Source organism: Sturnira hondurensis, unplaced genomic scaffold (genome assembly GCF_014824575.4).
Source record: "Sturnira hondurensis isolate 20B ecotype Veracruz unplaced genomic scaffold, ASM1482457v3 Scaffold0024651, whole genome shotgun sequence".
Taxonomy (NCBI): Eukaryota; Metazoa; Chordata; class Mammalia; order Chiroptera; family Phyllostomidae; genus Sturnira; species Sturnira hondurensis.
Genome location: NW_028097282.1, coordinates 359,648 through 373,200, shown reverse-complemented (window position 1 = coordinate 373,200; position 13,553 = coordinate 359,648). Strand labels below are relative to the sequence as shown.

General features: G+C 36.2%; 1 protein-coding gene across 1 annotated transcript in view; it reads left to right on the top strand.

Moving 5' to 3' along the window:
• ABCB7 (ATP binding cassette subfamily B member 7) overlaps positions 1–6,066 on the top strand; it is a 103,773-nt gene extending 97,707 nt beyond the window's left edge. Inside the window, exon 15 of the mRNA XM_037038602.1 lies at positions 3,641–6,066. Coding sequence (XP_036894497.1) covers positions 3,641–3,856 — 216 coding nt within the window. The 3' untranslated portion in view covers positions 3,857–6,066. The remainder of the gene's footprint in view (positions 1–3,640) is intronic.
• Positions 6,067–13,553: the final 7,487 nt, after the last annotated feature.

Sequence of the window (13,553 nt, the reverse complement as noted above, 5' to 3'; positions counted from 1 at the left end):
AAAATGCCAAAGGTTAAAGATAAAGAGAGAATCTTAAAGGTACCAAGAGAAAGACAGAGTTATCTACAGAGGAGTTTTCATAAGACTATCAGCTGATTTCTCAAAAGAAACCTTGCAGGCTAGAAGGGACTGGCAAGAAGTATTCAAAGTGATGAAAGCAAGGACCTACAACCTAGATTACTCTGTCCAACAAAGCCATAATTTTGAATGGAAGGGCAAATAAAGTGCTTCTTTAACAAGGTCACGTTAAAGGAGTTCATCATCACCAAGCTCTTATTATATGAAATGTTAAAGGGGCTTATTTAAGGAAAAGAAGATCATAACTATGAACATTGAAATGGCAATAATTTTACAACTATCAGCAATTGAATCTAAAAAGCAAATGAAGCAAACAAGCAGAACAGAAACAATCATAGATATATGGAGATGGAGATTATTTGGAGGATTGTCAGTTGGGAGGAAGAAGGGGGAGAATGGAGGAAAAGGTACAGAGATTGATAAGTACAAATTAGTAGGTCCAGAAAAGACAGGGGGATGTTAACAATAGTATAGGAAATGGAATAGCCAGAGAACTAATAGGCATGGCCCATGAACATGAAGTAAGGAGGGGGGATTGCTGGAGGGAATGGGAGATGCCCAGTGGAGGGTGGCAAAGGTTGAAAATTGGGACAACTGTAGTAGTATAAACCATAAACTATATTTTAAGATAGAACATTATTGGAACCATTTGTGAAATCTGGATATAGACTATACATTTTATATATATTTCTTTGGTGTGATATTGTTATATTCCAGCCATATAGGAGAATATACCTTATTTTAGGAGGTACATGTTAGGGAAATATTTAGCATTGACATGTAGTGATATATGTAACTCATCCTCATATGAATTTAGAGATAGGATACTATGAATACTATGAATTTAGAGATAGTATTGAATTTACCAAAAATACTATGAATTTAGAGATAGGATGAAGTAAGAGAAATCAAATATGGAAATATTCACATTTGCTAAACTAGGAGAAGTATATATATACCTTCATATTTTGTTATTATTATTGTAACATTTGAAAATTAAAAATGAGGGTGATAAATAAATATATAAATGAGCAACCAGAGTACAAGAGATTTTGGAAATGAAAAATGTCACTGCTGAAATAAAGTCCAGGGAATTTCCAAAGAGTAGAACAAAAAGAGAAAGACAATAAAGAAAAATACCATATGATCTCACCTGTAAGTGGAACCTAATCAACAAAACAAATAAGTAAGCAAAATACAACCAGAGACATTGAAATAAAGAACAAACTGACAGTGACCAGAGGGGAGGGGGGAGAGGGATAATGGGGGGGCCATCAAGGAACATGTATGAAATACATATGGATAAAGCCAAAGGGGGTGGGTTCGAGGGTGGGAGGCAGGGATGGGTGAGGCAGGGGGCATGGTGGGGTAAAAATGGAGACAATTGTAATTGAACAACAATTAAAAAAGAAGAAAATGAGAGAATTAGCCTGCGAGGTCCAATATCCCACTAATGGTAGTTATAGAGAGATCAGAAAAATGGGAGGAAATTGTCAAAGAAGTAATAACCCAGTATGTCCAAAACTTTAGAGAATGAATGTCCATTTAGAAGGTACCTACCAAGTAACCACTGCAATGAATGGAAAGGAAAAGAAAAGATAGCAAGACATGGATAGTATCATAACATTTCAAAATTTAGGATAAAGAAAAAATCCTAAAAGCTGTAAGAGGAATATCTCTAGGGGTGCTGGAGAGTTGAACTAATTGATTTCCTCATATAGTTGATTATGAGAAAAGTAGTGTTCAGTCAGGTTTTTTAATTCTGGGATAAAGTTTACAGAGAACTAAGTAAGTGAAAAAACAAGGTACTTACTAAGTCCAGGAAGACTGAAAAAGCATATAGAAAAAATATGTAAATCATAGTACTTGACTCAACATGTAATACTTACATAGTCATAATAAGATAAACTGCATATTAACTTAAACAACATCTATGATATAACCAGTTATTAGGAGAGTGAAGAAGGAGGCAGTGAGAATGTGAGATGCTATGAGTGTTGAATCTCATGTATGTATATGTGTGATACATATATACAGATAGTCCCAACTTACAGTGGATCAACTTACAATTTTTCAACTTCACGATGGTGCAAAAGTCATATGCATTCAGTAGAAACCATATTTGAACTTGGATTTTGATCTTATCTTGAGCTAGTAACAGGCATGCCATCATGAGGGTAAGCAACTGATGCTCTAGTGTATTATGTTGCCCATTCTTTTGGATATTGTGTTCTGAGCACATGTAAGGTAGGCAGGCTAAGCTATGGTGTTTGATTGGTTAGGTATATTAAATGCATTTTTGAATTACAGTATTTTAAACTTAGAATGGGGTTATCAGGACAGGACCCCATTATAAGTTGACAACCATTTGTGTGTTTCTGTGTACATGCATGTATATGTGTGTGTGAGTACCAGAAGAAATAGCTATGACTTTGGGGTAGGAAGGAGATATTCATGTGCAGAGAAGGAGGGAAAAGGCTGTTCTTTTTATTATAAGTTTTGCAATATTACTTGACTTTTTAGCTATGTGCATTTATGCTTTAATACAAATATAATTTAAAATATATTTTGTACATTTCATTGTAGCAAAAATTATTTGTGATTTGCTTCCTTGATGTTTCCATAAAAATAATTCCACTTATTCTAATAGGTTTTGATGATGTTTCCATTGAGGATTTTTATTTGTTTTTGACAGTGATAAATGGAAAAGTATAAAATATGAAATCCATGGATAGTTTTGTGCCAGTGAAACGGTCTCCACATACTAAGATTGAGAACTACATTCTTTAGGATCCAGAAAAATTGAAATAGCTGAGCAAAATAGTTCTTTCTGAGACTGCCTAGCCAGCAATCAAAGAGGAGCCTTAAATTGACCACTCAGAAGTGGGCACAAATTTTGGTTATTTTGCTTAACAATGTATTTGTAAAGGTCCTGTCACCAGGAATATCAGTAAAAGTGACAGAATGCCTTTTGTTCGTCAGCATATTTTAAGAGTAGCTGTCAAGAGACCAATTAATTGTAAATAAGAGTTTGGAATCTGTACCAAATCTCTGCAAGGTTAAGTTAATAGCCACTGTTAACACAAATAGCTACTGGAAAAATGAAACTTTCCATGGAGAAATCTTTTTTATTTCAAAGTACACATAAGGATTTGGGGATATTATTTTTAATTCTTTTAAATCTCTATATAAATAACAGTGATTTTGATTTAAATGTTGATTATAGAAAATATCACCTTTAAAATTTTTATATTCTTTTTCTGCCCTTCAAAATGTAAAATTAGACATTAAAATTTTATTGGCTTTAAGTGAAACAGTTTACATTATGTGGAATTTTATAGCTTTTTGTTTGTTCACTGAACGGATAGCTCACCAGTGAAGAAACCATTCCTACCTGGAATGTTCCCACTTACAGCATGGGTGAGGAATTGGGACCGGTATTTTAACAAATGCAAATCTTTCAAAACCCTTAAGTCCTTAGTTAGAAGATATTATGTATTTTCAGTTATTTTGCTAGTTTTATGGCCTTTCTCTATATGTCTCTTGTTTTTGCTTTTTTTAGGGTAAAGTAGCTGAACGTGGTACCCACCATGGTTTACTTGCTAACCCTGGCAGTATCTATTCAGAAATGTGGCACACACAGAGCAGCTATGCGCAGGGCCGTGATAACCCCAAATGGCAAGCAAAGAAAGAAAATCTGTCCAAAGAAGAGGAAAGGAAGAAACTACAAGAAGAAATTGTGAACAGTGTGAAGGGCTGTGGAAACTGTTCCTGCTAAGTCACATGAGACATTTTCTTTTTTGACTATACATTTGCACTGAAGCAAAATTGTTTTATTAGGAAAATTATATATTCCCATTATCTGTATTCCTCCTTCCAGATAAGATTGATTTCAAAGGTGATTTGAGTTTTATATCTTTCACAATCTAATTTAATGTGGTATCTTTGTTTAGCCCCAAATTGTTTTCTTGTTATTGCCTTCGTTTTGCTCAAATCACAATTTTTGTTACTATTTCACTTTACCCCATTTCCATTTTGGAGGCCCAGTAGTCATTTGATTATGAATCAGATTGTTTTCCAAATTTTGGTAGTTTCTAAAACCCTCTTTATGTTGACAGTTTAGATAAAAAGAGTCTTCTTCTTAAAATTAAAAAAAAAAGAAGACAGTGAGGTTCATTGTTTCTCCTTCCTTGCTACTCCCATTGAAATACTTCAGTGATAGATATCTGTACTCATGTTTCTTTAAAAAATATTTGCCACTATGTACCTTTTGAGGAAAAAACCTAATTCTCATATGACTTAGGTAGCAAGTGCATCATTAACTAGCATTATAACTGTCATCCAGTGGTGAGAATTTTATTTTTTCCCACCAAAATGAGATATCACTTTTGTCTTGGACAAACATTTATGTATTTCTCTATAAAAGCTTACAAACCCTGATGTAATTTGTGACATATCATACTGGAAGTGATCTAAAAAGCTTAAGAAGTTAATTGCCTTTTCTCTTTCCATCTTAAATACACTGTTTGTGTTATCCAAAGTTATAAAAAGAAACAAGTAAATGAGATGTGTGCATGCATGCATGTGTGTGCACACACATGTGTAAATAGCAACATCCACTTAAAAATTCTTAATGACCTTAACATAAATAGAGGTTGGACTGGAATCTGTATTGACACTTTAGAATTACTTTATCACTAGGTCTTCTCTTCCTTTTTCAGTAATTTAATGAGTCCCTTTAAGCTTGGTATAACAAAAAGTAGTCCAAATGAAATATACAAGTTTTACCTGCTAGAAATAATTAATAAAATGTTGCTATATGTTCACTGAGAATGCTCCTCTCTTTTATAATTTAAATTTGCTTTAGTCCGTTTGGTAGTAATCATTCAGTTTGGAAAAGTGTGTATCTCATGACTAACCACATGACTGTATGTAATGAGGCTTTATTTCTTGGAAATGTTTTTAAAGTAGTTATTTTATTGATTTATGGTTTTAATGTGTTTTAAATGATGATTTGGTATGGGTGAGACTAATGTTTTCATCTGCTTTGCATTGTCATTTGTGGGTAGATCAGTTTATCTAACTTGAGTGTCCAGTTTTGTTATATTAAGGTAATCTGATAAGTATCAGTAGCTTGAAACTAGTGTCTCACAGTCTCTGACACCAGAATAAGTGATGCAGGATCTTGCTTTTGTTTTTTTTAATGTAATCTTTATTGTATTTTTCCCCACTATCATTTAGTCCCCTTATACACCCTTCCCCTCAGCAATCACCACACTGTTGTCCATGTCCATGAGTCCTTTTTCCTTTTTGTTCAGTCAAGGATCTTTCTTTTGAACCTGTTGTTAAGACTGAGATGTGTAATCATCTGCAAAGTGGAGGGGGTGGGGATGAGACATTTCTTACTCTGAAGCCATAGACATTATTGCTCTTCCAAAGAGGGGAAAAGAAAACAATTCCTTTGAACAGATCAGCTGTATTGCTAGAAATGTGGTTAGTCTGGATAGAAATTTTGCTTATGTTAATTCCTTCTATATATTTCCAATGATGCTGATAGACAAGATATAGCTTAGTTTTATAATTAAGCAGGCAAGATCAAAGTAACCATTAGAAATATTCATTTTTAGTGTGATAGTTCTATTTAAAGTGATTCTGCAATATGAGAAACATTTAGTCAAAGAAAAATAGAAGTACTTTTAGGGGGGATAATTTCCCTGGTAAGAGATTTAAACCTTTTTTTTTTTCATATGACTGGAGGTGGTTCCTAGACCATTGGGTCATTGTGGTCATTAACCAGTATTTTCAACTAATAAAAAAGTGACCTAAAACATACAGTTTTTGTAGGGATTATAACTAAGTTTTAAATATTTTTCTCTTAACTCCATCATATTAAGGTGATTCCATACAGGGAAACAATAGACAAATTAAAGTGAAAGAAAAGTGTTCTGAAGAAAGGGCAAGAAAAAGGGGCCTTTATTATAATTACATTACAGTATTACATACACAAAGGGATAAAGTGTATACATTTTTAAATCAGCACTGCAGCATAGTTTTTAATGTATTGTGATAGATAAGCTACAGCTTTGGAATATGTGCCATTAAAATGGAGCAAGATGATAGGGTTTAATCTCTCAGATCCTGCTATTTTAAAGACTGAAAAATTTACTTTCTTCGTAAGGGAATTCCAGTTGACAAAAATTAAATTAAAACCAAGGTAATTTGGGATAAAACAAAAACAAAAACTGTGCCAGATGTCTTCCTGGAGGTTTTTAATGTAGAAATATTTTGGTGAGCAGATGTGCTCATTTGGAAATTGAGGGTCATTTCTTAGAATCAGAAAGAAACTTGAGCATTTGGACAAACACAAAATATGCACTTGCTTTTCCTCTGCAGGGATTTGTACCTTTTATATGCCTTAAGATCAATATTTTGCCTTTTCCCTTAGTTACTGACAAAGCTCAGTTTGTAAGGATAGCTAATTCAAAAGTACATTTTGCAACTTCTGGCCAAGATGGAGGCATAGATAGATACACTTTGCCTCCTCGTACAACTGAATGAAGAAAAACAACAAATTTAAAAAACAAAAAATAACCAGAACTGCCAGAAAATCTTACTTACATACAAAGGAGTTCCCGTAAGACTATCAGCTGATTTCTCAAAAGGGACCTTGCAGGCAAGAAGGGGCTGGAAAGAAGTATTCCAAGTCATGAAATCCAAAGACCTACAGCCAAGATTGCTCTATCCAGCAAAGCTTTCATTTAGAATGGAAGGGCAGATAAAGTGCTTCCCAGATAAGGTCAAGTTAAAGCAGTTCATCATCACCAAGCCCTTACTACATGAAATGTTAAAGGGGCTTATTTAAGAAAAAGAAGATGATCAAAATTATGAACAGTAAAATGACAACAAACACAACTATCAACAACCAAACCTAAAAAAAAACAAAAACAAAGCGAACAACTAGAACAGGAATAGAATCACAGAAATAGATATCACAAAGAGTTAGCAAGGAGGAGGAGCAGGGAGAATAAGGGAAAAGGTACCAGGAATAAGAAGCCTAAATGGTTGGTACAAAATAGACAGGGGAAGGTTAAGAATAGTATGAGAAATGGAGAAGGCAAAGAATTTATATGTACGACCCATGGACGTGGACTAAGGTTGAGGAATGCTGGTGGGAGGGGGGTACAGGGTGGTGGGGAATAAAGGTGAGAAAAAAATTGGACAACTGTAATAGCATAATCAATAAAATATATTTTTTTAAAAAAGGAAAAATATCTCGTAGGTCCATCCATGTTGTTGCAAATGGTAAGATTTCATTCTTTTGTATGGCCAATCAATAAAGTATACTTAAAAAACTACACAACTCTATTTTGCTTTACTTTAAAGGCAAGATATTTTAAAGATTACACGATTCCTTGTTTCTGGATTACTTTGCCCATACTGCTGTCTTGCTCCTATATTTCCTAATTGCTGGATGTGTTAGTGAGTAGCAATTTTTGCCAGTGCATATTAGTGATTCTTATTTTATCTTGATGCTATATCATAGGACATTTGTTGTGGATTAGTAGTTCCAGTCATTTAAATGTGTTTGCAATGGCAGCTTTCTTAAATTAAAGAAAGGTCCCTTTTCTCCTTGCTTTGAATACAGTGTATGCATTTTGAATATAAATGGTAAGTTAAGTGACAAGTCAAAGAAGCAGGTTGAAACTGATTGGGTAAGACAAAATTAGTTAAGACTTAGTAAGTAAGGCCCTTTATGACAGTTTACTGTCATAAAGTAATAGATAATAGATAATCAGTGCTAATAGACAATATGTGTGTGTGACTAGCAGTGGGTGTCCCAATGAAGCAACTTTTTTCTGCAATGCATGGGGAGAACTGATATTTTGTCATTCACACACTTACAATAAGTACCAATAATTAATAGACACTCTGGGAGTATGGCCTTACAGTCTTGTACAGAAGGTGAAAATTTGGAATTATTTGAGAAAGTAATTGCTTGAATAGCTTTTAATGTGGATTAAATGGTAGGGAAATTTACTTCTTTCCTTTAGCATTGAGCTGTCATATTTTTTTTCTTAAAAATCAGTGAAAGGCAACTTTCCGTTGCTTTCAGTTTCTCAGTTCTAATGATCAAGAAGGAAATCTTTGGGGTGGAGAAATGTCTTCTTAACTGCAGCCATTCATTAAACTAACATTTGGACTGGCTAGGGGCAGTTAAAATGAAGTATATGTTTTAATTACAAACAGGTTAGAACATTTTTTATTTTAAAAAGTCATTGGATTATTTCCATATTTCCTATTTTCAGTTATGGTAGAATGTTTTTCACCAATTTCTTTCTATTCTATTTCATAAAATCACAGGATTTTGCAGTCAGGAGGAATTTACAGGTCTATTAATACAATCCTCACTCTACAAATGTGAAAACTGAACTTTAGAAGAAATCACTGAGCTTGCTAGAGACATGTTGGGATGAAAACCCTGATTCCTGACACCTAGTCCATTTCCCTGTTTTCTGGACCACACTTCCATTCAGAAGTTATGTTCAAACATACAATTAACCTTTGAACAGCACAATCTTAGTATAAGTAGACCCACACTCAAGACATCAGACTACAGCGTGAGACAGACTTAAAAGCATCTTCCAATACATGCAGACTCATAACAGGGCAACAGGTTTGCTAGCGCAAAAAACAGCCAGACTGAGCCAAAAGTTCTCTGATCCAGAGCTGACACAGGCTTAAAAACAAAATCACACTTATCTGTGACCACCTGAAAAACTATGATTATGACCAAGGCTTTGCCTTCTCAGAACGGAAGGAACCACCAAGCTGCAAGTCCCTGGCTGAATATCATTCAAAAGTAAACTCCCTGAAATGTTCATGGCCTCCAAGCACACACACATCCACAGGGTAAAAATCTTACCAACCAGGCCTGGCCAGTGTGGCTCAGTTGGTTGGAGTGTTGTCCCAAAAGGTTATGGCACGTATGGGAGGCAACCGTTGATGTTTCTCACATTCTCTCTCTCTCTTTCTCCCCCACCCTCTTCTGCTGTCTCTAGAAAATGAATAAATGTATCATCAGGCAAAGATTTAAAAAAATTTTAGTGACCACTAGTGTGTTTTGCTAACTCAGGAGAAACACTTAGAATAAAAGAGATAACATCACACTATACACTGCAGGAGAGATAAACAACCAAGCAAATAATGATCCCTCAGAGGAGGAAGATCATTATCCAGAGTTATTTTATTATATAAAATATCCAGTTTATAACAACAACAACAACAAAAGAACACAAGACATGCAAAGAAACAGGGAAGTGACACCCATACACAGGAAAAATAAAAGCAGGCTATAAGCACTGCCTTAGAAAGAAGGGGCCCAGGTGCTGGATATAGCAAAGATACAGCAATAAAGAAATAGAAATTATTTTTTTAACAACCAAATGGAAATTCTGCAGTTGAGAATTACAATAACTGAAATGAGAACTTTATTAAGCAGCTTAATACTATATTTGAGCTAGCTAACAATCAGTGAACTTGAAGGTAAATCAATAGAAATTAGGCAATCTGGAGAACAGAGAAAAAATGGCAAAAAAGAATCTCAGAGATATGTGAGGTATCATTAAGTATACCAACATATATACAAAATGAGAGTACAAGGAGAAAAGGAATAGGAAAAAAGATATTTAAAAATGGATGGAAATGTTTAATTTGATGAAAAATTTAATCTATACATCAAAAAATTAATCTATACATCAAAAAATCCTCAGCAAACACTAAGTAGGATTAACAAAGAGATCACATCCAGACACATGAGTTCAAAGTTGAAAGCTAAGATGAAAAAAGCATGAAAGTATAAAAATTGCTCAAGCAGACAGGGGAACTCTAGTATGATTAACAGGAAAAGTTGCATCAGGAACAGTGAAAGAGATGACATATTCCAGTTGCTGAAGTGAAAAAAACTATCAAATAGGAATAATATATCCAAAACTATCATTCAAAAATGAAGGTGAAATAAAAATGACACCAGATAAAAAGAAAATCCATTACTAGTAGACCTGTATTATAAGAAGATTTAATACCTATCCTCAAACTCTTCCAAAATATTTTTAATATTTATTTTTGGAGACAGAGGGGAAAGGAGGAAGAAAGAAAGAGAGGGAGACAAACATCAATGTGTGGTTGCTTCTTGCATGCCCCCTTCTGGGGACCTGGCCCGCAACCCAGGAATGTGCCCAGACTGGGAATCAAACTAGCGACCCTTTGGTTCGCAGGTCGGTGCTCAGTCCACTGAGCCACACCAGCCAGGAGCTTACCTGTTTCTTGATTTCATCCGCTCTACTCTTGATTCCCTGTGAAGTGTTCTTTATTTCAATTAGTGTATCCTTCATTTCTGACTGGATTTTTTTTATGTTGTAGAGGTCTTCAATGCCATAAAAAGATGCTTCCTTGAGTGTCTTTATAACCAGTGTTTTGAACTCTGCACCTGATAGATTGCTTTTCCCCATTTTATTTAGTTTTTATTCTGTTGTTTTGTTCTGTTCTTTCATTTGGGCCATGTTTCTTTATCTTCTCATTTTGGCAGCCTCCCTGTGTTTATTTCTATGTATTAGGCAGAGCTACTATGTCTCCCAGGCTTGATAGAGTGGCTTAATATAGTAGGTGTCCTGGAGGCTCCATTGGCACAGCCTCCCCTACTAACCAAGCTTGGCACTCAAGTTGCAGCCACTGTGTGTGGCCTGTGTATACCCTCCTTTTGTAGTTGAGCCTTAATTGTTGGCATATCCAAGATCAGCCACTGCCTGTGTTCTGTCTGGGGTCACATCTGTCCGGGGTCACAAAGTGATCTACAGATAGTTGCTACTTGTGCTGACTTGGAGGTGCCTAGGAGAGGCCAAGCTGTGAACCAAGGTTGCCTGCTGCTACTGCTGGACCTGGGGCAACTTAACAAAAGGTATAGGGCTTGCTGGAGCCAGATACAACTTGTTTGAGAGAATTTAGGAAAATCTGAAGAATGGGTTAAGACAAGTCATTCATATGGAAAAGCCACTGGAAACAGCTTGGGTGGGGCTGAAAGCTAGGTAGACCTGAAGGCTGGGTGGGCAGGGCCTCAGGGAATCACCAACATAGGGCAAACAGTGTGAGTCAGGTGGGTGGACTCTCAGATGTGATTATTGCCTGCTGGTTCTGTTGGGGGAGGACTCAGAAAAGGAACAGTGTCCTCTGCCAGCACTTCTGTCTGGGAGAAAGCTGCCCCCCAGCTCTCACCCTCATGCCAGAAAATTCAGTTCCGGCCCATACGTGTCTGATGTCTTTCAATCTCCTTCCCTGGTGCTGGAGCTTAGAGGGAGTGAGTCCAAGTAAGTCTGTATGGGGGCCCTCTAAGAGGAACTGCCTGGGACTCTAGCAGTTTATCTTCCACAGCCTCAATTTCCACTGATTTTTGCAGCCAGAAGTTATGGAGACTTATCTTCCTGGCACTGGAACCCTGGGCTGGGGGCCGTGGTGTGGGGCTGCAACCCCTCAATTTTGATATATCTCTCCCAAATTTATCTGCCACATGTGGGTGTGGGAATATCCCATTCTGTATCTCTGCCCACAGCCTTAATGTGATTTCTTCTTTAATTCTGTAATTGTAGGACTTCCATTCAGCTCAATTTCTGATGGTTCTGAAGGATGGTTGTTTTATAGTTTAATTATAATTTTGATGTGGTTGTGTGAGGAGGTGAACTGTGCTTACCTACACTGCCATATTCCTGTGCCACAATTTTTAATCCAGGCATCTATAGATAGGCATTTTTGTTGCTTCCATATCTTGGCTATTGTAAATAACGCTGCAATGAACTTAGGGATGCATAAGTCTTTTGAATTAGTGTTTTTCATTTCTTTTGCTAAATCCCCAGAAGTGGAATCGCTGGATTAAAAAGTAGTCCCATTTCTAATTTTTTGAAGAACTTCCATATTATTTTCCACAGTGGCTATTGCAATCTCATCAATAATGTGTGAGGGTTCCTTTTTCATCACATCCTCAACAACCCTTGTTGTTTGTTGATTTATTGTCAATAACCATTCTGACAACAAGTGTGAGATGTGGTTTAAACCACATGTCTCAATGTGGTTTAAATTTTCACCTCTCTGATTATTAATGATGTTGGCCATCTTTTTATATGGCTTTTGGCCATCTTTATGTCCTCTTCACATAAAAGTCTATTCAAATCCTCTGTTATAATTGGTATGTTTGTGTTTCCAGTGTTGAGTTGTATCAGTTGCTTTTAAATTTTGGATAATAACCTTTTTTTAGGTGTATCATTGACAGATATCTTCTAATTGGTAAGTTGTATTTTAGGGGGGGGGGTTAGGATTTCCATTGCTGTACAATAAATTTTTAGTTTGGTGCCATTTCATTTGTTCATTTTTTGTTTTGTTTCCCCTCACCAAGATGATATATCAGAAAAAATATTGCTAAGAAAGATGTCAGAGATATTGTCCATATTTTCTTTGTAAAATATATTTTATTGATTATACCACTACAGTTGTTCTATTCCCCCCTTCATTCCCCTCCACCCTTCACACCCCCTCCCCCACCATTCCCCCCCTTTAGTTTATGACCACGTGCCTCAAGTTCTTTAGATTCTATATTTCCCCTACTATTCTTGCCCTCCCCCCTATCTATTTTTCTACCTACTGTCTATGCTACTTACTCTCTGTATCTTCTCCCCCCTTCTCCTCCTCCAACTCCCCTGTTGCTAACCCCCCATGTGTTCTTCATTTCTATGGTTCCACTCCTGATGTAGCTGTCCTCTTGGTTTGCTTTTGTTTTAGGTGTGGTTGTTAATAACTGTGAGTTTGCTGTCCTTTCACTGTTCATATTTTTCATCTTCTTTTTTAGATAAGTCCCTTTAACATTTCATGTAACAAGGGCTTGGTGACAATGAACTCCTTGAACTTGACCTTATCTGAGAAGCACTTTATCTGCCCTTCCATTCTAAATGAAAGCTTTGCTGGATAGAGCAATCTTAGATGTAGGTCTTTGGATTTCATGACTTGGAATCCTTCTTTCCAGCCCCTTTTTGCCTGGAAGGTCTCTTTTGAGAAATCAGCTTGACAGTTTGATGGGCACTTCTTTGTAGGTGGCTGTCCCCTTATCTCTTGCTGCTTCTAGGATTCTCTCCTTCATTTTAGTCTTGGCTAATGTAATTATGATGTGCCTTGGTGTGTTCCTTCTTGGGTCCACCTTCTTTGGGACTCTGTGAGCTTCCTGGTCTTCCTGGAAGTCTATTTCCTTTGCCAGACTGGGGAAGTTCTCCTTTATTATTTGTTCAAATAAGTTTTCCACTCGTGGCTGTTTCTTTTCCCCTTCTGGTACCCCTATAATTCGGATGTTGGAACATTTAAAGATGTCCTGGAGGTTCCTAAGCCTCTCCTCATTTTTTGAATTCTTGCCTCTTCATTCTTTTCTGTTTGGTCATTTCTTC